The sequence below is a fragment of the Rhinatrema bivittatum genome, chromosome 5 (assembly GCF_901001135.1).
Source record: "Rhinatrema bivittatum chromosome 5, aRhiBiv1.1, whole genome shotgun sequence".
Lineage (NCBI taxonomy): Eukaryota > Metazoa > Chordata > Amphibia > Gymnophiona > Rhinatrematidae > Rhinatrema > Rhinatrema bivittatum.
The window spans coordinates 20,133,994-20,157,899 of NC_042619.1; the positions used below are offsets into that span (position 1 = coordinate 20,133,994).

At 46.1% G+C, this 23,906-nt stretch overlaps 1 protein-coding gene across 2 annotated transcripts in view; it reads left to right on the forward strand.

The window, feature by feature from the left end:
- The window catches only part of C2CD3 (C2 domain containing 3 centriole elongation regulator), a 429,817-nt gene that overhangs the window by 205,775 nt on the left and 200,136 nt on the right, over positions 1-23,906 (forward strand). For both annotated transcript variants that reach the window (XM_029602105.1, XM_029602106.1), the window contains exons 19-20: positions 13,122-13,294; positions 16,221-16,344. In XM_029602105.1, coding sequence (XP_029457965.1) covers positions 13,122-13,294; positions 16,221-16,344 — 297 coding nt within the window. The remainder of the gene's footprint in view (positions 1-13,121; positions 13,295-16,220; positions 16,345-23,906) is intronic.

Consider the following 23,906-nt stretch of genomic DNA (forward strand, 5'->3'; position numbering starts at 1 on the left):
ATAAACATAAATTATATCTGTGGCAATGCCCTCCCCCCCCCCCCCCCACTTCCAGCCCCTCCCTTCACATGAAAACTTAGCCCCTGAAGGCAGAAACCTCCCTTAAAAAAAAAAAAAAAGGCTCTGGTAGTCCAATGAATTCCCCCGCTCCCAGACTCCCACCCTTAAACAAAAACAGATCCCTGCTAGTCTAGTGGACCCAGACTCCCCACTCCTTTCCTAAAAAATCATCATTGATGGTGCAGTAGGGGCTTGGAGCGCCCCCTAGACACCAGGCTCCGGCAGCAGCCATTTCCAAAATGGCGCTACCCGGTCTTTTCCTATGCACCTGCAAGAAATTAGACACAACTCCTAACTTGTAGCTAACTTCATAGCGAAAAATACATCTTGCATATTTTTGGGCAAGCCATGTTAATTGATTTACATCAATTAGGGGAGTAATGACCTCATTAGTATGTATTTGTATGCTAATGAGCTCATTTAAATATGCATGGTGCCAGGCCTGGAATCACATGAGATATTTGAAATGTATCGAGTAATTGCCTTGTTAGGGAATTTATCATGTGAAAATCTGTTTTTTTTGCAAGGTAAATGCCCCATTGCGGCTTGATAAATGACCCCCTTAAATTTGCAGTTACAGAGATTTGTTGAAACCCACTTACAAGAGGGATATTGTCCAGTTCTGGTTTTTGTACCCATTTTTTTTCATTTGAAATACTACAACAGTGTAGGCAGGCCAGAATGGTTTTTATGGACACGTACATATTTAAGTACCAAAATGCATAAATGAATAAAGAGGGCATGTAAAAACAGAACTATCTAAATATTTCTCTCCAGAAACTACATCTCATTACAGACCTGCTCTTCCAGTGGCCAAACAAATTATTATGATTCCCTGTTTTCTTTCAGATTTTTATTTCATTTTTGAGGCAGAATAGCTGTTTGTTTTTTTAAAGCTCCTTTTACCCAGAGCTGTAATGGCAAGAGCAACTAAGTAGATTTGGCTGCTCCTGTGTAGATCATAATTGGAAACTTGAGTATCAGTATCATTCCTTATCGTCCATGCCAGGCCAGTCCAGACAAGTGGGTTATGTCCCCTGCCACCACCAGCAGGAGGAGACAGGAAAAAAAAAGTTCAAAGCTGATTCCACTCCCCCTATAGAGGTCTGATGCTGCTTTCAGCTCTTTAATGTTTCTTTGTTTCCAGCAGATGATGCAGACATGTGGACTGGTGCTGTAGTTTGAGTAGGCCATTCCCATTTCATTTTTTTCATTTCATTTTAATAAAGTATAACAGTCGCTTCACACAATAAATGGCCAAAGCGATGTACAATAAAAACATACATAAAAGTAAATATTTTATTTATTTATTTAACAGTTTTATATACTGAAGTTCTGGTAACAAAGTTACTAATCACTTCGGTTTACATTACAACAATAGATTGACAGTATTTAGAATAATGTCTTACAATGAACAGGATAAATAGAACTTGGAGAAAATAAAAATAATAACTTAAGGGTAATTATATACAAAGTATATATATATATATAACAAATAAAACAGCATATAAAAATATTAGGTAATGAAACATAATACTATATACAAAACAAAATCAGCAACTGACCCGCACATGAGAGGATTATACCAACCAAGAATCAGAGCAATCAAGAGATCTGATGCAAAAGAAAGGTTTTAGACTACCCAGAAAGGTTTTACTACTAGGATTTAGTCTTAAGTCAATTGGCATGAGTTCCATAAGGAGGGTGCTGCCACGGAGAAGACTGATTCTCTATTGGATGTTAAAAACAAGCAGCTCGAATAAGAGGGCATGCCAAGGAGTTCACACTGAAATGTGCACAATTGACGAGTAGGATTATATATTCTCAGTAGAGCATTAGCCCAAGGACATATATCAGAATTTAATAGTTTAGTTACAAATAAACCAATTCAAAAGACAATTCTCTGATTAATTGGTAACCATTTCAGATTTAAAAGTACAGGTGTTATATGTAGTTTTCGCTTGGTGCCTGAAATAAGACGAGCTGCAGAGTTTAACAGTAGTTGCAGTGGTTATAGAGTTAGATGCAGGCAGAGCAAGATTCAGACCAATACTATAGCCAGTTGTTGGAAAATAATTGCCTGAACAATTAATTGGAAGTGTGAGGCAAAAAGCAGATGCCTCAAACCTGCAATTACTCAGAGTTTAAAAATTCCTGATCTGATCACAGATTTAATCTGGGGTTTAAAAGAAAGGTGAGTATCAATCAAAACTCCCAAACTTTTAATTGAGTCTGAAATAGTAAACCAGTAGTTCCCTGCAGAAATCACTGGAAAAGTTTTTGAAATGTGAGATTGCTGAATAACCACAAATTCTGTTTTTGTCATATTTAGTGCTAGCTTATTAAGATGTAACCAGGATTGAATTGAAGAGACACAAATATTTAAAAGCTCCATTGTCTCCTTCCAAGTATTAAGCAGATGAATATAAAACTGTATATCATCTGCGTAAATTTTGTATCCCTTGCAAACGGTTGCAAGTAATTTTGCAATTGGGGCCAAATAAATATTAAATAGGACTGCTGAAAGAGCAAAATCCTGTGAGACTCCTGTATCCATAGGAATTACTTGTGACATTTTGTTATTACATTTTACCTGAAATGATCAAGTCTTAATAAAGGAGGTAAAACATTCTAAAACATTTCCAGGTTTCTGGTGGAGTATAGGCCGAGTCTTGAGAGTGCGTGGGGGAAATGGTCTTGGTGGGAATAATTCTCCCTTCCCCTTTGGGAACTGACTCTGTTGAGGTCTAAGTTCCCACATGAATGGGCCAAGCACTTAGCGTCTGGATGACTTTTCTTTCCTCGATGGGTCTGGGAGCAGGAGCTGCTGAAAGCACACTCTCCCTCTATTCTTGGAAAACAAAAGGGGATAGTAAAGTTTATTGAAAAGAAAAAGGCTCGCAGGACAGACTTTTCCCTAGACTGCCTCCCAGTCTTTTATGGTGCTGTGCCAGCTTTGGGCTCACTCAGAGGGTCTGAGGTGATCACTCTTCCTCACTCCGCTTGCAATAGTGCAGCATGTCAGCCAGTGAATTCTACCTGGCTTGTGTGTAAGCAGGAACCAGGGGGGTAGGTGCAATCTGTGTCAAGTCAGCACACTACCAAGAGCGAAACTGGGTTGGGTTCCCTAAAACTAGCCTTGGTCCCTATGATGGAAGATAGCACTGTAGTGCATATGGTACAGGGTCTTATAGGCATTCCTGTTTTGGCTGGACCAGACATTTTATCACTGCTTCATGCCAAAAATAAACATGCCTGGCTCTCTATATCCCTCTTCCCTTCAATAGTCAAACAGGGAAGCTGTGAGAGCTGCATATTTTCCCTCAAGTACAGCAAAGCCTACATGGCTACAGTTCTCTACTGAGTTATTTCTGCAGGCATCATCACATGCATGTTGGAGTTCCTCTCTCCTGCCTTCTCCTATAGCTGAGCAATAGAAAGAATTGCCTGCAGAACAGGCTCTCTTCCCCTCTGCATAAATAAAGCTTCCCAGAGGGTCTTTTAAAGCTAAATTAGGCTGTGAGGTGGTAGATTTTGTTTGCTTGTTTATATTTTGCCTTTTGACCCTTCAAAGCAGATTACATTCAGGTACTATAGGTATTTCCCTATCCCCAGAGGGCTTACAATCTAAATTTGTACCTGAGGCAATGGAGGGTAATGTGACTTGCCCAAGGTCACAAGGAGCAGAAAGGAGAACCTGGAAAAGGATTGCTTTAGTGTGTTATCTATATAAAAGGCTTTTGTCAGTCATGCCTGTCTGTGCTGTCCTGATTCTGGCCACCAGAAGGCACTCTGAACAGTGGAAGGTGCACTTGCAAAGACAATATATTCTATCTGCACAGCCCTTTGGGATTGAAAGACTATCCACAGGACCAAGGGGCCACAAGGAAGATGCCCATGGGATGGGAGGAAAAGCCATGGGTCAAAGGCAGGTAGCAGGGGGAAGGGGTAGCAAGGAAGAGGACAGCAGGAGGGAAGAAAGGGGATGTGTACAAATGGGAGACATTGCTGGTGTGATGTGAAGAAGTAGAAACATTATTTTCCAACCATTTTTTACTCCACTGATTGAAATGACCTGTGTATGTAGTGCTCACTAGAGATAGCTAGTGGGAGAAGTCAAATATATTTTGCTGCTAGGCAACAGGACTGTCAATGTAGTTTATGAAGAGGTCTTCTAAGTTCTGATATAATGTCTCTAATGTCCAGGTGGGTGCCCACCTCAGCACCAGTGATCATCAAATGGTATGGTTTCATATCACAAATAGGATACGGAGAAGAAGCACGAAGACCCAAGTTTTGCTGTTCAAAAACACGGACTTTGATGAAATGGGGAAGTACCTGGAGGAAGAACTAAAAGGCTGGGCAAACAAGAGAGATGTGGAACAACAATGGACCGAACTAAAAGCAATTACCAAGGCAACTAATCTATATGTTAGGTTTCATTTTGCTTTTCTTTACTTTTCTATCTGGTTCTCCAGGGAGAGGTGGCTGACAAAATAAAAGCTAAAAGAACAGCGTTCAAGAAATATAAATGATCCCAAAGGGAGGAGCACAAGGAAGAATATCTGGTGGAACTGAGGGAGACAAAGAAAGTAATCAAGACGGCAAAAAGTTAAGCAGAAGAAAGGATTGCCAACGAGGTAAAGCGAGGTGACAAAACATTTTTCAGATACATCAGAGAAAGAAAAGTCCAAAGTGGTATAGTGAAATTGAAAGGTGAAAAGGATCAATGTGTGGAGAGAGACGAAGAAATGGCAGAAATATTAAACGAATACTTCAGTTCAGTGTTCACTAAAGAGGACCCTGGAGAAGGACCGCCGCTAGATAATAAGAAATTGGAGGGAAATGGAGTAGATGTAACTCTGTTTACAGAAGAGAATGTATTGGGAAGAGCTAGGAAAACTAAAAGTTGACAAAGCCATGCGGCCTGAAAAGGTTCATCCCAGGATACTGAGGGAGCTCAGAGATGTGCTGGCGGGTCCGCTGCATGACCTGTTCAATAGATCCCTAGAAACGGGAGTGGTGCCGAGTGATTGAGAAGAGCGGTGGTGGTCCCGCTTCACAAGAGTGGGAGCAGAGAGGAGGCTGGAAACTATAGGCCGGTTAGCCTCACCTCGGTGGTAGGAAAAGTAATGGTGTTGCTGCTGAAAGAAAGAATAGTGAACCATCTACAGTTGGAAGAATTGCTGGACCAGAGGCAGCATGGATTCACCAGGGGAAGGTCCTGTCAGACAAATCTGATTGACTTTTTTGATTGGGTGACTAGGGAATTAGATCAAGGAAGAGCACGCGATGTCATCTACTTGGATTTCAGCAAAGCTTTTTGATACGGCCCCGCACAGAAGGCTTGTGAATAAAATGAGAAGCTTAGGAGTGAGTGCCAAGGTGGTGGTCTGGATTGCAAACTGGTTGACTGACAGAAGACAATGTGTGATGGTAAATGGAACTTACTCTGAAGATAAAGCAGTGTTAAGCGGAGTGCCGCAAGAATCGGTGTTAGGACTGGTCCTGTTCAATATCTTTATGAGCAACATTGCGGACGGGATAGAAGGTAAGGTTTGTCTTTTTGCGGATAATACTAAGATCTGCAACAGAGTGGACACGCCGGAAGGAGTGGAGAGAATGAGATAGGATTTAAGGAAGAGGGAAGAGTGGTCGAAGATATGGCAGCTGAGATTCAATGCCAAGAAATGCAGAATCATGCAATATGGGATGTGGAAATCCAAAAGAACTGTGTTTGATGGGGGGTGAAGGGCTGATGTGCACGGAGCAGGAGAGAGACCTTGAGGTGATAGTGTCTAACGATCTGAAGTTGGCGAAACAATGTGACAAGGCGAAAGCTAAAGCCAGAAGAATGCTGGGCTGCATAGAGAGAGGAATATCTAGTAAGAGAAAGAAGTGATGATCCCCTTGTATAGGGCCTTGGTGAGGCCTCACCTGGAATACTGTGTTCAGTTCTGGAGACCGTATCTCCAAGAGACAGAGACAGGATGGAGGCAGTCCAGAGAAGGGCGACCCAAAAGGTGGATGGTCTTCATAAAATGACTTATGAGGAGATATTGAAGAACCTCAGTGTACACCCTGGAGGAGAGAAGGAGCAGGGGTGATGTGATACAGATGTTTAGATACTTGAAAGGTTTTAATGATCCATGGTCAATAACAAACCTTTTCCGTTAGAAAAAAATCAGTAGAACAAGGGGTCACGATTTGAAGCTCCAGGGAGGAAGACTCAGAACCAATGTCAGGAAGTATTTCTTCACGGAGAGAGTAGTGGATGCCTGGAATGCCCTTCCGGAGGAAGTGGTGAAGACTAAAACTGTGAAGGATTTCAAAGGGGCATGGGATAAACACTGTGGATCCATAAAGGCTAGAGGATGGGAATGAAGAGAAGAACCATGGGGGTGGAGTACTGGAGTGGAGGCTACTACCTGATGATTGCTACCCTTCTCAATAAGCCTTCGCCCAGTTAATGCATCTCCAACATTGCTCTCTGCTTCAATGGCAAGGGGAAATGTGGAAAATAGGATTTGCATTCAGATAACAACCAACAAGGACTGAACTTCACAATCTGGGTAAACAAATAAGGGTAGCTTTCTTATTATGGCGTTTACTACCCTAAACCAATTAAGCCTGATACATCACTTTGAATGCATATACAGAGTTGCTCTCTGCTTCTAAGGCAGGGGGAAATGTGGAAAACAGGATTTGCATTCAGACAACCACCAACAAGGACTGAACTTCACAATCTGGGTAAACAAATAAGGGTAGCTTTTTTATTATGGCAGTTACTACCCTAAACCAATTAAGGCTGATACATCACTTTGAATTCATATACAGCACTACTCTTTGCTTTAGTGGTAGGGGGAAATGTGGAAAACAGGATTTAAATTCAGACAACATCCAGCAAGGCATTGATCTGTGCAGTCTGGGTAACCAAGCATCGGGGTAACTTGCTTGATGTGGCGGTTACTACCCTTAACCATTAAGCCTTAGGCTCACCTTTGATGCAACTCCAACATTACTCTCTGCATCAATGACAAAGGGATGGCAGGAAATTTGAATCAAACAGTTACCAACAAGGGCCCTGAACCTGGTGGTTGATGAAACAGATAAGTATGGGAAAACAAGTGTGGGAGCTTGCTGGGCAGACTGGATGGGCCAGTTGGTCTTTTTCTGTTGTCATTTCTATGTTTCTATGTAAGTAGGGAAAGCTCTGGTACATCCCAGGAGTCTGGACTGATCCGGGTACATACAGGGAAAAGAAAATTAGTTCTTACCTGTTAATTTTCGTTCCTATAGTACCATGGATTAGTCTAGAGTCCTGCCTGTTGGATGGAGGTGACGGAGAGTCCGCTTGTTCCTTATCATTTGTTTATTTCGGGTCTGCAGATCATGCTTCTTTATCCATGTTCTACGGGTCCTGTTTCCTTTTGGGGTTAGTGATCTATTTTGACTTACGAGTTCATTGTATATAGTTATTTGGTTAGATACCATTCTGCTTTGACACTGAGTAGGTACAGAGAGAAGGTACAGAGAAGGGCAACCAAAATGATAAAGGGGATGGAACAGCTTCCCTATGAGGAAAGGCTGAAGAGGTTGGGGCTGTTTAGCTTGGAGAAGAGATGGCGAGGGGGGATATGATAGAGGTCTTTAAGATCATGAGAGGTCTTGAACGAATAGATGTGACTCGGTTATTTTCACTTTCGAATAATAGAAGGACTAGGGGGCATTCCATGAAGTTAGCAAGTAGCACATTTAAGACTAATCGGAGAAAATTCTTTTTCACTCAATGCACAATAAAGCTCTGGAATTTGTTGCCAGAGGATGTGGTTAGTGCAGTTAGTGTAGCTGGGTTCAAAAAAGGTTTGGATAAGTTTTTGGAGGAGAAGTCCATTAATGGCTATTAATCAATTTTACTTAGGGAATAGCCACTGCTATTAATTGCATCAGTAGCATGGGATCTTCTTAGTGTTTGGGTAATTGCCAGGTTCTTGTGGCCTGGTTTTGGCCTCTGTTGGAAACAGGATGCTGGGCTTGATGGACCCTTGGTCTGACCCAGCATGGCAATTTCTTATGTTCTTATGAGTAATACTGATGGACTGTAGGTGGCACCTTAGGATAAAGGGCAGAGTCTGTCAGAACTCTGCTGGAAAGGGAGGCAAAACCCAGGAGTTTGGACTGATCCGTAGTACTAGAGGTACGAAAATTAACAGATAGGAACTAATTTTCTTTTAGCGGAACAAGCAGCAGGGGATGCTGACTCTTTGCCCCAGTCTCCATTGATTCTCAACTGGTCTAGAAGCCTGAGCTGTTGAGAAACTCTTTACGCCTTTGATGATTTTCGGTGCCAGATATTAAACAAATCCAGGCCTAAACCTGCTGAAGGTGCAGACAGACTTTGCTTAGCTGCATGGTGGGCCACAGTGGTGGTTCTTTTCCCGTGTGCGTGGGCCTGTGCACATTCTTGCCGCACGGCAGTTGCTTGCATGCATGGGGACCTGTCCGCTTAAGGCTGCAACCTAGATTTAAGCACATATTTGCATAGGTATTTGTGCATGTATTTGAGTGCGTAAGGCCGTAACCTGGACTAGATCGCGTATGCTCGTGGGTACTTGTGCACATAAGACTGCAGTCTAAACTTAAGCACGTATTTGCGCATGTACTTGTGTGAGTGCGACTGCGACCTAGTCTTGAGCACGTATTTGTACGTGTCCTGGAGGGATGCATGCATACGCCCAGGTGGCGTTGGTGTGCGTGCAGGAGGCTGCCTAGAACTGAAGTACAGGAGAATTAGGCTCCACGGACTGTAGGGAGATATCTCATGTTTTACCTCTATAAACAGCAAATATGAATCATAAGAGCCAAAGAAATATGCAGACAATATTGACAGGCCCCAAAAGCACTGTCACAGCAAGGGAAAGTACTTTTTGCCCAGATAACTTTTAACAGCGCTGTCTCAGTGAAAAAAAAAACAGACTTACCCTGATACACTGAAGGATACTTTATCAAGATGTGTTTGTTTGTATTGTCCTGCGTAAATAGGAGCAAGGCAGAAAGGCAATACAACTTCAGCTGATAATCAAGGCAAGTCCATAGGTCAGAAAGACCCCCATCCTTGTGGGGCAGTTGGAGACGGAAGAAAACACTCTGCCCACAGCTTGGCATACAGATATGGCAGTTCTCCCGCCAAAGTAATGGGGAGGGGGGAAAAGACCTGCAATGCAGCAAAGACCCTCCACCCATCACATGATTATGCATGAGTTTATGCCTATTTATCAGCTAGAAATTATAAGACAGGGGGGCAAAGAAGAAGAAAGGAGGAAAAACCCATAAAGAAGGAACAAACCCCCTGGAAGCTAGAGAGCGAGACCCTGGAGGCGAATCCTGAAACCAAAGTGGGGAGCCTTGAAGGAAAAGAAAGGGGAGCCTGAAGCAGACCAGCACCCCTTGCTATCGAGGAGGTGTGGCCAAGAGACCAGGGCAGGAGACCAGGCAGAAGAGACACCCTGCTCAGGTGCAGAGTGTGACATGGAGTCTGAGAAGGGTGAGGGGCAAGAGCAAGCCCAGATAGCCTAGCAAGTACCAGAGCCAGAAACAAGTCTCCTTCCGGGACTGCCTGCCTGCTCTGCCAGTACCCAGCCCAGAAAGCAAGCCTCTCCCCTGCCCACATTCTCCAGACCTCCAGCCAGCATCTGCTTCAGAGATAAAACAGGGATATTGCCTGAAGCTGGGTTCAGGGCTAAGTAAGTTAGCCATAAGTATTAATATATTAAGCAGGCTAAGGTTTATGGCATGTCTGAAACCACCCATGATACAGAACTTTCTTTAGGGAAAACTGGTGCTTGGTGGCCAGGATGTTAGAGACAGGAATTGTTATTTTCTAAATGCTGAAGCCTGCCAAATCAGATAAGTCTGTTTCTGAGGAGAATACACATTGTCTTTTCCTGACTTAGGATTGCAAGTAAGATGGGAGGACAATTGGAAGTGTCTTATAGCAGACAGGTCCCTGCACCCCTAAACTTGCTTACAGGACGAACAGGTCCAAGCGCCTTGCTATCTGTGAGGCTTGCCGTCTGAAAGCAATTCAGTCCTCGTGTTCCATTTGTGTGTCAGCACTGTTTAGATGTTTAGATGCTTAGATGCTCAAAGCAATTTGACTACTACAGCTTTTGCCCATGTTGGGACATCCCTTCGGCCTATGGTGTCTCTGGAGGGGAGTGAAGTGGGAGGCGAGGCAACAGTCAGTTCTCCTCCTCCCTTGTTTCCAATGGTAGAAGCTTCCCCAAGAGAAAGGTTGGAGAAAGCAAGGTTGGGCCTCGGGGCTCTAGTATAGATCCATCCTCCTCCTCCTGGGTGAATGTTTCTAGGGCCTGCAGACGGGGGTGCCCAGCAAAGGTGATGCAACCTACTTACTATGTAGGGATCATGTGCTCGGGCCTCCCATTTATCAGAAATTACATCTGATTGAGAGCCACATTGGACTCTGCTCAGATGTTTTTCTTTCAAACTGTGGAGTATCTGAGAGCTCAGTTCGACTTGCAGGAGGAGAGTGTTTCTCGTGGAAAGAGATTGCTAAAATTGCAGAGTCAGATTCGGCGTCTTCTAGAGCTGTGGGTGCCCAGGATCTGGAACTATTTACAGATCCTGGGTTCTATAGCATCAACATTGGAATTAATGCATTGGATGTTTGCACATATGCGGCCTCTGCAGGAGGCTCTTCTCTCCCGCTGGAATCTGTTATTGGAAGGGATAGTCTTTCATGCTGGCTTACTCATACCAATCACGAGCATGGTGCGGAATTGGAGATTCTGAACTGGGTAATAGTTACCACTGATGCAAGCCTCTCCGGATAGAGGGTGGAATGTCAAGATCAGTCGGCACAGGGCCAGTGGTCAAAACAGGAGGCCTCATGGTCTATCAATTGGTTAGAGACGAGAGCAGTGCATTTCGCATTGCTTGCCTGTCTGCCACAGGTACACAGCCATCCAGTATGGATCTTATCTGACAATGTAATGATGGTAGCCTACATAAGCTGTCCAGGCAGAAACAAGAATCAGGCAGTGGCTCGAGAGGTCCAGGAATTTGATTTTTTGGGCAGAGCAGCTGGTGGTGTGTCACATCACTTGAGTGGGCAATGTTCAGGCAGATTTTCTTAGTCAGAGAAAGACTCGTGGAATGGGAGCTGTCGCAGGCAGTGATGTATCATTCTCGGAAGATGGGGGTATCCTCATATGGACCAAATGGTGACCAAAGTCGGTTTTACAGCCGCTGAAGAGAACATGGTACGGAAAGAATCGATGCTCCAGTGCTGACATGGACTCTAGGGATTCTTCTTTGTCTTCCCTCCGTGGCCTCCAGGCAATGTGATCTGATAGCTCCAAAGTGGCCACATTGATCATGGTTCCCAGATCTGTTCAACATGGCCATAGACTGGCCGCTGAGGTTTGGACGTTGACTCTTCTCCACCAATGCCAAATATTTTCGGGTCAGGTGGCTCACTTCTGTCTCGCAGCTTCGCTTCTGAGGAGACTAAAATACAGGGGATATTACAAAGCAGTTATTTACACCTTATTGCAGGCTAGGTGACCTTCTACATCCTTGATGTATGTATGAAGTTGGAGGCTGTTCAGGCTACAGTGTCGCATATTTTGGCTTTCCTACTGGAAGGTTCTGGTCAAGGGACTGCCTTTGACTCTCTGAGAGTCCAGGTAGTGACATTGGGTTGTCTCCAGGATAAGATGCAAGGGTTTCCCTGACTGCACATCCCGATATTATATAGTTCTTTTGAGGAGCTAAGAACTTGTGTCCTCAGATGCAGAATATTTTTCCGCTTGGAATCTGAATCTAATCGTTAGAGCATTGTGTAAGATTTGGTTTGAACCACTAAAGAGGGCTATGGTTAAGGAATTGACTCTTAAAATGGTTCTCTTGGTGGCTATTTATTCAGCCAAGAGAATTTTGGAACTCCAGGTGGTGTTGCGTCAAGATTCCTTCCTACGGATGTTGGATTCAGGGGTATCTTTATGCATGGTGCTTTCTTTTCCACCTAAGGTAGTCTTGGTGTTCCATCTTAGTAAGACAGTAAGCTTTTCTGGATTTGGATTCCTCTATGCCTCACGCAGGGGAGCTTGAGTAAAACGTGAGCAGTTAGTTTATTCTAGGAGTTTAACATTTATTAAGCAATATAGAATATGATGTCAGATGAGAATCATAAGGCCCATCCCACTCAATTGCTTGTGTATGCATACCATAGACTTCAGTTGTTCTCTGGCTACCCCTTCACTCCTTTGCAGTTAGGAATACTCTGTGCTTATCTTGCGCTTTCTTGAATTCTGTTTTTGTCTCCATGAAGTCATTGGCAGGCCATATTTAATGCTATTGCCAAGCAGAAATATTGAGTACTTGCCTGGTACTAGTTGTAACCTGGATTGGACACTGTTGGAAAGGGGATGCTGAGCTTAATGGATCCTTGGTCTGACCCAGTGTGGCAACTTCTTATGTTTTTATGTAACTTCAATATCACAGGTAATGAAACCTTTTACATATGAGTGACAGCTATGACAGCTACACGTATGCTTTCTACTTTCTTGGGAAAATGGTAGAAACAAATATAAACTAATTACTGAAGACATCGCTTCAGCAGCTTGCTTCCATTTTCATGCTCACCAGCTGAGGTCCTTTGGGATTTCACCATCAAAAATCCACAACTCTTAAATTCATTTGGCCCCCTAGTTCATTGCCAAAAGCTCACAGGACATGAGAACAGTGCTGACCAAGCCTTAATAGTTTGTTCCATGGTTTTGTAATTTAATCTACATGGGACAATGCCTTCAGAGTTGATGTTCGAAGGGTTCCTTGGGAAAGAAATGTGCATGCACTTGGGTTGAAGATTTTTAAAATAGGATTTCAGTTTCTTGTATTGCCATTTTCTTCTCGTCATTGGAAGATATCCAGCTATAATGCATTAGGAGTCTATTACTGAATTCTCAAGTCAGGAGATGATGCAGAACATTTGAGAACTCTTGGTAGCGCTGTTTATTTTTCCCTTCTGCTTCTTATAGATACTATTACCCTAATGTCAGGGACCAAATGGTTGCCAAAGGGATTTTGCCTTTGTCCCGGCTGTGTGCCATGGTAACCATGCAGCACCGTGAGGACGTGGGAATTCAGACCTTCAATCTTCCTTTAATCCCAAGGACAGAGAGCACAGAGGAACGCCACCTCCAGGCCTCAGGTAACTAAGGCCCACTGAGCTTCACCTTTTTTGCTCCATTTTTCTATTCATTAAAAACTTCACATACACCATAGTTGGACTTTTGTGAGCGACAATTGTGTTGATGTACACTATACAAGCATCTGTTTTCCCCCGCTACTGGCACAAGATAAATACACACAAGATGCACAGCCTGGACTTGTCTATATTGGGCGCCCTATTTATTTATTTATTTATTTATTTTTTAACACTTCAGTCTCCTTTGTGTGGTTCCTCCTACTTAGTATTGCAATGATGCTAAGTGGAGAAATCACAGAAAGCAGCACTTTGTCTTTTTCCAGTGAACCCTTGAGCACAGAATACCCTTTACACCAGTCCCAGGCTGGCGTAAAATTTGCTGGGTTGCAATGGGTGCTTTGGCCACATGGGAATTTTTTTGAATTGCAGGGATTAACTAATAGCCTCATCCACATGGAATTTACCTGTGATGGGCTCGATTGGACGTGCCTTTTGGACATACTAATGCTCATATTGCAGTGGGGGTTATGGGCTCGCATCCAAAACGTGCATCTAATTGCATGTTAAGCCATGCACTGTCCGCAGCACACAATATTGGATCGGCCTGAAAGTATATATTTACAGAACTGGAGGCACAGGATTTATATTGGATTTGTCTTGCACATACAGTGTCAAGAATTAACCTTTCAATCCAGGGTGTACAGTATGCTGGGTATGATCTCGGTCTCTGACGTTTACTGCTAGTGCTCTTCTTAATACTTGCATTATGCCAAATAGCTTCTTTCTGAAACTTGTTGAGGTGTGGTATATAGAAGCAACATATTTAGTGAGCTTGGAAGTTATTTTTAATCATGTGATGGTACCCAAACAAATAGGACTGTTTCTGTATGTTTAGGCCACTTTTTCTTGATCTTTGCTTGTAGCTTTTGGTATTTGATGATCTTTTCTCTCTCAATACATAGTGCAGCATGGTCTCTTAATACTGACATTTCTATTAGTAATGCTGTTTCGATTGTTTTCTGCTTTACCACTATGTCTGGTTTTCTAGCATCAAACATTGAGTTGATCTGGGAATGAATAAATATACTTTATGATTTATGTGAAGAATGTATGTAAGATACAATCGGGTCTATCCTGTAAAGTGCGGCCGCGTTTACCCTGCTCCTAAGCCGCTTTTAACTCACGTTCCGGCCGCGTTAGCCCTTCCTGCGATCCCGAATCCCCTTTAACCTATTCCTACCGCGTCCAAAAATCCCCGCTGAACCCCTTCCGCCCGCGGCATGTATATTGCATGCAAACGAGCGAATTAGCTCGATATTGCATGCAAACGATCCAATTAGCTATTCCCTAGCATCCCGTAACCCGCGCCCCGACTATCGCTATCTTTCCCTGCCATTTTGTCGCGCGTTTAACCTGCAAATTTACCGCCTACCCTGACCCAAGCGGTAGAGGCATGGGTAAGGGTAGGTGGCAAGCTTTCCCCCAGCCCCCGCTCACCTGCCCCGGCCGCGATCATGGGTGCCGGTCTCCGTGGCAGCCCCAGTCCTCTCCCCTGCTCCCGAAGCCAAAAAAAAAAAAAAAAAGCGAAAAAAACGTTGCAGCCCCCCTCCGATGTCCGGAGGGGGCTGCAATGTTTTTTTCGCTTTTTTTTTTGGCTTCGGGAGGAGGGGAGAGGACTGGGGCTGCCACGGAGACATCTTTCCCCCGTGCAAGTAAGTTGTTTCGCCGCTCAGTGTCTCTTCTCCCCCCTCCTGGAGCAGGACGCGAAAAGCAGCCTTGCTCTGGGACGGGGGAAAATAGAAACTGAGCGGCGAAGCTAAAAAAAACCAAAAGCAATTTTGTTTTTTTTTTTCAAAATTGACAATTTTGGTTTTTTTTCAAAAGCGACTTACTTTTGGGATCTGTCAAGATCCCAAAAGTAAGTCGCTTTTGGACGCCGACCCGGACCCCCAACCCGGACCCGACCTGACCGCTGTCAGTCTGTTCGCCCTGCTCCGGAAGGGGGGAGAAGAGGTGACAGCGGCGGAGCAAATTTGGCAAAACTTATCTTTTTTGCAGCCATCAGCCATCATCAGAATCATCAGGAACACGATCTGGCCCCGTAGCTCCTCCCAACAAGATGGCCGCCTGCACGGGGAAAGCGTTCAATTGGCCGCTGAAGATGTGGCGTCACATCCCGTGACGCCAAACGTCGTGACGTCACGTCTTCAGCGGCCAATTGTACGCTTTCCCCGTGCAGGCGGCCATCTTGTTGGGAGGAGCTACGGGGCCAGATCGTGTTCCTGATGATTCTGATGATGGCTGATGGCTGCAAAAAAGATAAGTTTTGCCAAATTTGCTCCGCCGCTGTCACCTCTTCTCCCCCCTTCCGGAGCAGGGCGAACAGACTGACAGCGGTCGGGTCCGGTCGGGTCCGGGCTGGGGGAAAGCTTCGCCGCTGTCAGTGTCTCTTCTCCTCTCCTCCCGGAGCAAGGCTGTTTTTCGCGCCCTGCTCCGGGAGGAGGGGAGAACAGACACTGACAGCGGCGAAGCAACTTCCTGGTATCTGTCATTTCAAATGACATTTGAAATGACAGATACCAGCGTGGCGTGAAGCCTTAGGCCCGCGCACCCAGGATACTGTATAGGCGCTCTACCCAGTATCCTGGGTAGCGCGGGACTAAGGCATTACGGACGCGGCTTACATTTGCATGTAATTAGGGTTCAGGATCGAGCGGTAGGTGAGCTGCACTGTGCGGGCGGTAACCGCGGGTGCCGTAGGCACTAACGCAGCTCTTCCTACCGCTTGGTACTGGATAGACCCGTATGACATTAATTGTAAATGTAAAGTAAAAAAAAAAATTGCAATGAAAACGTGGGCCACTGCCCCTAGTCCACCCTATACTTTAGTCCTCAGACTGAGGATTTTTCTTTCTCCTCCTTTTCTTAGGTTTGCTTAATGTGAGCGTGACATACAGGCGCACGTTGAAAACAGCAGAGGGAGTGTTAGCTGCTCGCACTGTCTCCATTTCCGTGCAGCTGCACAGAGCATCCGGCTTGCAAGCGGCAGCAAGGTAAGATGGAGACGTGATGAAAACTGAGAGGCCAAACATTAAGGGCAAGAGCCAGCTCAAACAGGCATAGCTCCGTGGGGGAGCAAGCTTCAGAACCAGGCCATCAGTGACCTTAGGATCAGGGTAATCAAAGGAAAATTAAAAACCACTGATACACAACTTTTGAAGTTAAAATGCTCAAACAGTTTGGAACTGACAAAAAAAAAAAAAGGACTCAACAGAAACTTGGGTTTCCTGTATTATATGCCATAAAATTATACTGCCTGTCACCTTCTGATCACCCAACCCCCCTTCCCTTTGTTAACCTTTTATCTATGTGCATTTAAGTGGACAAACATAGAAATAACAGCACAAAAGGTCAAAATGGTTCATCCAGTCTGCCCAGCAAGCTGCCTGCTGCGCTGTGCAGGTTACCCCCATGCTTTATTTATTTATTTATTTATTTTGAATTTTTATATACCGATATTCCTATAAAGGATATAGATCACACCGGTTTACAAAGAACTTAACTTTCGCTAGGAGGCGATACAATAAACGGTGCATATAAACCATTGAACATTTTAGAAACAATTGGAATTAAGGAACAACAGCAAGCCTATAGCCACAATAAATAAATTGTGAGTCAATCATAAATAAAATAAATAAATAAGATAAAAAAAATAAAATAAAATAAAAAAAAATAATAATAATAATAAAATGAATAGTTAAAGTCTTGTATTCATGCTTAATAGATTTCCAGATGGTAAAAGTCAGGGCTCTCATTGGTTGCTGTTTGCTGTTGCAGCCAAACTACTTCATTCATGACTAATAATAGTATTCACCTGTAATAAATTACAATTTACCGCTTAATGAAAAACTAGGCCCATTGCTGGAGCCGCTGGAAAAGACCTGTCATTTTATTCATTGGCTTTTAAGATCTGACAGGTTTAGTACCAGGGAATCTCTAAAAGAGAACACTTTTGAAAGTATTTTGGTTTCAAAGTCTGATTTTCCATATTTCTGTCTTGTTTCCTCTGCTGTCTTACCTCATGCTATAAACAATACATTTTATTTAGTTCAGGACCTCACCTAGGTCATATTTATCTTTTAGGTGTCCCTACGTGGACCCCTCCAAGGATGCAGGAGTGGGGGGCAGGATAAAGGATATTTCCTCCTGCATCCATGGAGATTACATCCTTTCTCCGTTCACTGTGTTGAAAGGAGTGCTACCTACTCTGTCCTTGTGGCATTTTCCTATGAGTACTGCTCAGCTGGAGCATCAGTAAACCAACAGACTCTTAAAGGAGTAGAGTTGGGCTGGCAGCAATCCTAGTTTACAGTGCTTTGAATGCTGCCAGCATGGGAGCCCCTGCACCATTAAGAAGGTGAACTTAATAGTGCTTAGCTGAGTGATGCTTATGAGAAAAGTGCCTTTGGGTCAGAGCAGGAGATAGCCCTATCAGCCCAACTTCCATAGGTACCTGCCCGCTTTGCCTAGTCAGAAATCTGAGCCTGGACTTCCCTGAATCTGTGGAAAGAAAAATACCAAAATTAAGCTGATACTTGAGAGAAGAACTGTTTGAATTAGGGAAATGACAATTTTTTTTGTTTTAAATCATAATTCCCTGTACGTACCTGAATCAAACCATGGGTTATACCTCCCTTCCAGCAGGTGGAGACAGAGATAATTTTCAAAGGCACCCTCATTTAAGCTGGTGTGCCTCCTGCATCCCTTCAGTATTTCTCTTTCTCCAGCAGATGGAGGTCATGCAAACCCTGCAGTCTTGCCCTGTTTCTGGGGTGTAGGCTATCCCTTAAATTTATCTAAAAGTAAACTAGCTATAAGTTCTGAATCAAGCAAGTTAAAAAAAAAAAAAAAAAGACAGTTCTTCTACTGAGAGAGGTTTTCTCTATCCTCCCAGGGGGTTGTTAGATCCTGCGGGGTCATCCTCTCTGGTGGCAGGTTAAAGGAGCTGGGGTTGGTAAACCCGCGGGGCTCCAGGCAGATAAGAAGCAGGGTAAGTGATTACTGATGGTCCAGTCCTTCTCTTACCCCGGGCTGCCGTGGTCATCTTTGTCTGTAGCATGTGGTGAAGCCCCCGCGTGGCTTTCTAGAGCTGGGATTTGCTCCCGATGCACGTGGGGAAGGCAGCTCCTTTTCAGGGTCTGCAGCATTGCCCAAGCCTCGAGGGGCTCCAAACACCCTGCTCAGTGTGATTTCAGTGCTGATCCCTTTACCCGCAGTGCAGGGACAGCAGCCATCTTAGGCACATGTGCAGCAGCTCAGGCTGATGCTATGGGGGAGGGGCTGTTTCCTCCAGCCCTGTCACCACTCCCTGCCAGTCCTGATGATTTGTTTGATCAGGACCAGGATTTATTCCAAGGGACAGGATGTTGATCCTGATTCTTTTTCTTTAGATTTTGTCCTCCTTATGCACAAAGCATTTTTGGCTTCCAGGTCTCCTCAAGCTGCTGCTTTGCCTGTGAGATCTGTGCAGGGACCAGCTCCCAAGGTAGCCAAGTACACGGATGGACCCGCATCTTTACGGGTAGCCAAGTTAAAAGGCGCTGTGGCTTCAGATGGCTCTACCGCCCTGGTGGTGCTGGGACATGCAGCGGCTGATGCAGGGGCTTCTCCGCCCCCCCCCCTCGCGGGTGGGGATGGGGGGGGAGATTGGATGAAGATCAGGGGAAACAGAATCCCCTGGATGGCGATGACTCTAAGGTGGGTCTGCCTGTTTCAGAGAGAGGAATTAGAGCCTCTCATTCCTGCAGTTCTTTCTGAGCTCGGGGTGGAGCTCCCCCCGCTTGCTTCGCTGCAGGACTCGGTGGACCCAGTCCTAGCAGGATTTCAAATGCAGACCCAGGTTTTTCCGGTCCATGCCATGCTGCAGCAGCTGATGACCAGGAAGTGGGATGCTCCAGATGCTAGTCTGCGGGTTGGACGAGCCATGGATAAGCTTTATCCCTTAGTAGATGATTTTTTGGATCTATTGCGGTCTCCTAAGGTTGACGCTTCGGTTTCGGCAGTTGTTAAAAGAACCACGATCCCGGTAGCAGGCTTGATGGCTCTCAAGGACCTACAGGACCGCAAGCTGGAAGTGCTGCTCAAACGCATTTTTGAGATGGGTATCCGGGTGGTGGTGTGTAGCAGTTATAGGCTGCATGCGAGCCTGTGCTGGGTACAGCAATTGCTCACATCTCGGGATGATCTCCCTCCGGTGGAGTCTGAACAGCCGCAGCATTTGGAAGCTGCAGTGGCATATGGGGCAGATTCACTATATGACCTGATCCACACTTTTTCTCGTGCTCTGTCGTCGGCGGTGTTGGCAAGAAGGCTTTTGTGGCTCCGGAACTGGTCAGCTGATATTTCCTCCAAGGCCCAGCTTGGTGCTATGCCGTTTAAAGGGGGCTTTTTGTTCGGGGAGGATTTGGAGCAGTTGATCAGGTCCCTGGGGGAGAACAAGGTTCACAAATTGCCAGAGGACAGACCAAAACCCTCCAGAGGTTTTCCTTCATCCCGCTCTCGCTTTCGGGGACAGCGAAGATTTCTGCAGAACAGGCAGCAAGCAGCCAGTCCACTGCAAGCAGTACCCAGGAACCAAGCCTGGTCTTCGTCCTTTCGGGGGCGTAAAGCCTTCCGAGAGGATGGTGCTGCCTCCTCTCCCGCCTCCAAGAATACACAATGAGATGGTGCCGCGGCCCATCCCTCGATCCCTTGGGTAGGGGGTCGCCTGTCCCGATTTTACGAGGCATGGGCCAACATTACTTCCGATCAGTGGGTGCTAAGCATAATTGAACGAGGCTATGCTTTGGAATTTGCTCAGCCTCTAAGAGACTTCTGCCTAATATCTCTTTGCGGCCCACAAGTCAAATGGCAGATTGTTCGTCAGACTCTCGAGCGGTGAAGCTGGTCTCCCCACGGCATTGGGGGAAAGGGAGGTACTCCATTTACTTTGTAGTTCCAAAGAAAGAGGGGTCCTTCCGGCTGATTTTGGATCTCAAGAAGGTAAACAAGTCTTTCAAGGTGCCACACTTTCGTATGGAGTCCCTGCGATCCGTCATCGCGGTGGTACGCAAGGGGGAGTTCCTGGCCTCTCTGGATCTGATGGAGGCATACTTGCATGTTCTAATACGCAAAGATCATCAAAAGTTTCTTCGATTTATGATCCTGGGAATGCATTATCAATTTTGCGTGCTACCCTTCGGGCTTGCAACCGCGCCCCGGACGTTCACCAAGGTCATGGTGGTGGTGGTGGCGACGTTTCTCCGGAGGTAAGGCTTGCTTATTCACCCATTCCTGGACGATTGGCTTATCAGGGTGAAGTCCAGGGATGGCTGCGTGGAGGCGATCCACAAGGTGACCACTCTTCTCACAGGACAAGCAGGATGGTTGTCCTCACAAATGGGTGACATCGAGGATGGAGCCCACCACGGAAAACTTCTGTCAAAGTTTAAACAGAACTTTGACTGGCCCCTACTGGGCATGCCCAGCAAGGCACTGACCCTGCAGCCAGCAGGGGTCTCCCTTCAGTCTTCTTTTTTCCGCGCAGCAGTTGCCACGCGGTGAAAGGAGCTCTCTTACCACGTTCCTGACAGGAATTCGGTTTTTTTCTTTCCGAAGAAAATTTGCCCCTCAGGGGTCTCCCTTCGACAAATTTTTGTCACCTCCGCGAAAGCCGGTAAGTTTTTTGCCGATTTTCATCGACTGCCGTCGATTTTGGCCCTAGAGGCCTGTTGGCACTTACCAATCCCGCGGCTAAATTTGGCCCTAGGCCATGGCGACGGGGTTCCGTCGTTGTCCGGATTGCACCCGGACTATGTCAATCACAGATCCCCATCGGGTCTGTGTTCTATGTTTGGGAAGTGAGCATGATGTCCTGACTTGCACTAAATGTGCCCTAATGACACCTAAGGGTCGTAAAGCCAGGATGGAGAAGATGGGGCTCCTCTTCCATGCACCCACCCCAACGCCATCGATAGCATCGACGTCATCGGAACCGGCACCGTCGAAGTTGCACCACCATCGTCAACCCTCCGGTGACCGTCCTCCACCAATGACTTCTCGGCCGTCGACTCCTGTCCCCTCCCCGGATGGGCGAGGAGATCGGAAGGATAAGCATCGCCATCGACGGCACAAGTCTCGGCCCGTCGAGGATCCACAACCATCGACCTCTGAACAGGCCGAGCCACCGACGAAAAAGCCTCGGTCAGACCTGGCACCGTCCACGTCTCGTTCGCAGGCACCGAGGAAACCCTCACCCTCCCGGGGTGCGGGGGCCGTGATCCCACCGGTTACGGTGGTACTTCCGGCCCTGCCTCAGCCTCCCTCTCCCGTCGAGCCGGGTATGGTTACCCCTGGTCTCCGGGCAGAACTGGACCGGCTGGTCCAGGAGGCCATCGAGAATGCGATGCGAAGATTCCAGCCTCCACCGGCACCGCCTCCGGCACCGATTCCGGCACCGCCTCAGGCACCGACCTCAGCACCGACTCTGCCACCGAGGAGGGAACCGACCACCGAGCCTCTAGTGGAAGCGTTGGCACCGATACTAAATCGTATGGAGGCACTCATGCGCGCCCTTCCATCGGTGATTCCAGTAGCACCGACTACACCATCATCTCCGGAAGGACATTCATCGACAGGAGAAACACCGTTCCGGATTCCCCCGTCCGGTGTCGTTCCATCGGTGCCTTCACATACCTTTCCACCGATTTATCCTTCGGCTCCATCGATTCCAAGATCGGCACCGATTCCATCGGTACCCCCGAAGCCCTCGATGCCGTTCACAGTTCCGCTTGCAGCACCGATTCCATCGATGCCTTTGGATCCTCTACCAGGTCTTTCAGGACTGCAAGCCCTACATGATCCTTATGATACCTGGGGTGATGATACATCTTCAGATACAGATTTACCATCCCCACCATCTCCTACAGAGAGTAGAAAACGATCTCCTCCTGAAGATCTCTCCTTTATAAATTTTGTAAAGGAGATGTCAGAAATTGTGCCTTTTCAGCTGCAATCTGAGACCGATGACAGGCACCAAATGATGGAGCTGCTCCAATTTCTGGATGCCCCAAAAATCATCGCTTCCATCCCCATTCACCAGGTATTTCTGGATCTTTTAAAGAAAAACTGGGAATCACCTTCCTCTGTGTCACCAGTTAATAAAAAAGCTGACTCAACATACCTCGTTCAGTCAGCACCAGGATTTCAGAAGTCTCAACTGGATCATCGCTCTGTTGTAGTTGAGTCTGCGCAAAAGAAGGCCAAGCGCCTAAAACCACACTCTTCCACTCCCCCTATCAAGGACAACAAATTCCTTGATAGTGTGGGAAGGAAAGTGTATCATGGGGCTATGTTGATATCTCGCATAGCTTCATACCAACTTTATATGACTCAATACAACAGAGCTATCCTTAAACAGATGCAGGACTACGCTGACACATTACCGGACCAATACCAGCCACAGCTTCAAGCCCTCCTTCACAAAGGATTTGAAGCTGGGAAGCACGAGATCAGAACGGCCTACGATATCTTCGATGCTTCCACGAAAGTCTCAGCTACTGCCATCTCAGCCAGACGTTGGGCTTGGTTAAAATCATCCAACCTTCGCCCAGAGGTCCAGGATCGTCTAGCCGATTTACCCTGCTTGGGGGACAATCTGTTCGGAGAGCAGATTCAACAGATTGTGGCGGAATTGAAGGATCACCACGAGACGTTGAAACAACTTTCGTCTGTTCCATCTGAGGTATCCTCCAAACCACCACCTAAGAAGGACTCTAAAAAGTCGTTCTTTCGGCCACGTCGTTATTACCCTCCGTCGACTAGGCCTCGTCCGGCTCGATCCTCCACCAGACCTCAGCTCCGCCAACCTCGGAAACAAAGACCTGCTGTAGCCCCACCTCCCGGGCCTGCGGCAGGCCTTTGACTTCCCGATACGGAGCACATGCCATATCCCACTCCCCCACATCCCTGTAGGGGGTCGTCTGTGCCACTTTTTACAGCATTGGATACGGATTACCTCAGACCAGTGGGTGCTGGCAATTATCGCACAGGGTTACCACCTCAATTTCATAACTCTTCCGACAGACTCCCCGCCTCTTCAAGCATGGAGTCTCTCCAGCCACTTGACTCAATTACAACAGGAAGTATCCCTTCTTTTGCAATCAAATGCTATAGAACCTGTCCCTCCCTCTCAACGAGGCAAGGGATTTTACTCCAGGTACTTCCTAATTCCAAAAAAGTCAGGAGGGCTACGTCCAATTTTGGACCTTCGGGCCCTCAACAAGTACCTTCAAAAAGAAAAGTTCAAGATGGTAACCCTGGGCACGTTACTCCCTCTGCTGCAAAGAGGGGATTGGCTATGCTCCCTCGACCTCAAGGACGCTTATACCCATATTGCGATAACACAATCCCATCGCAAATATCTGCGGTTTCTAGTAGGCCGCGACCATTATCAATACCGAGTACTACCTTTCGGTCTGGCTTCTGCTCCACGAGTCTTCACCAAATGCCTCGTAGTTGTAGCAGCATTCCTCAGGAAGGAAGGTGTCCACGTATACCCCTATCTGGACGATTGGCT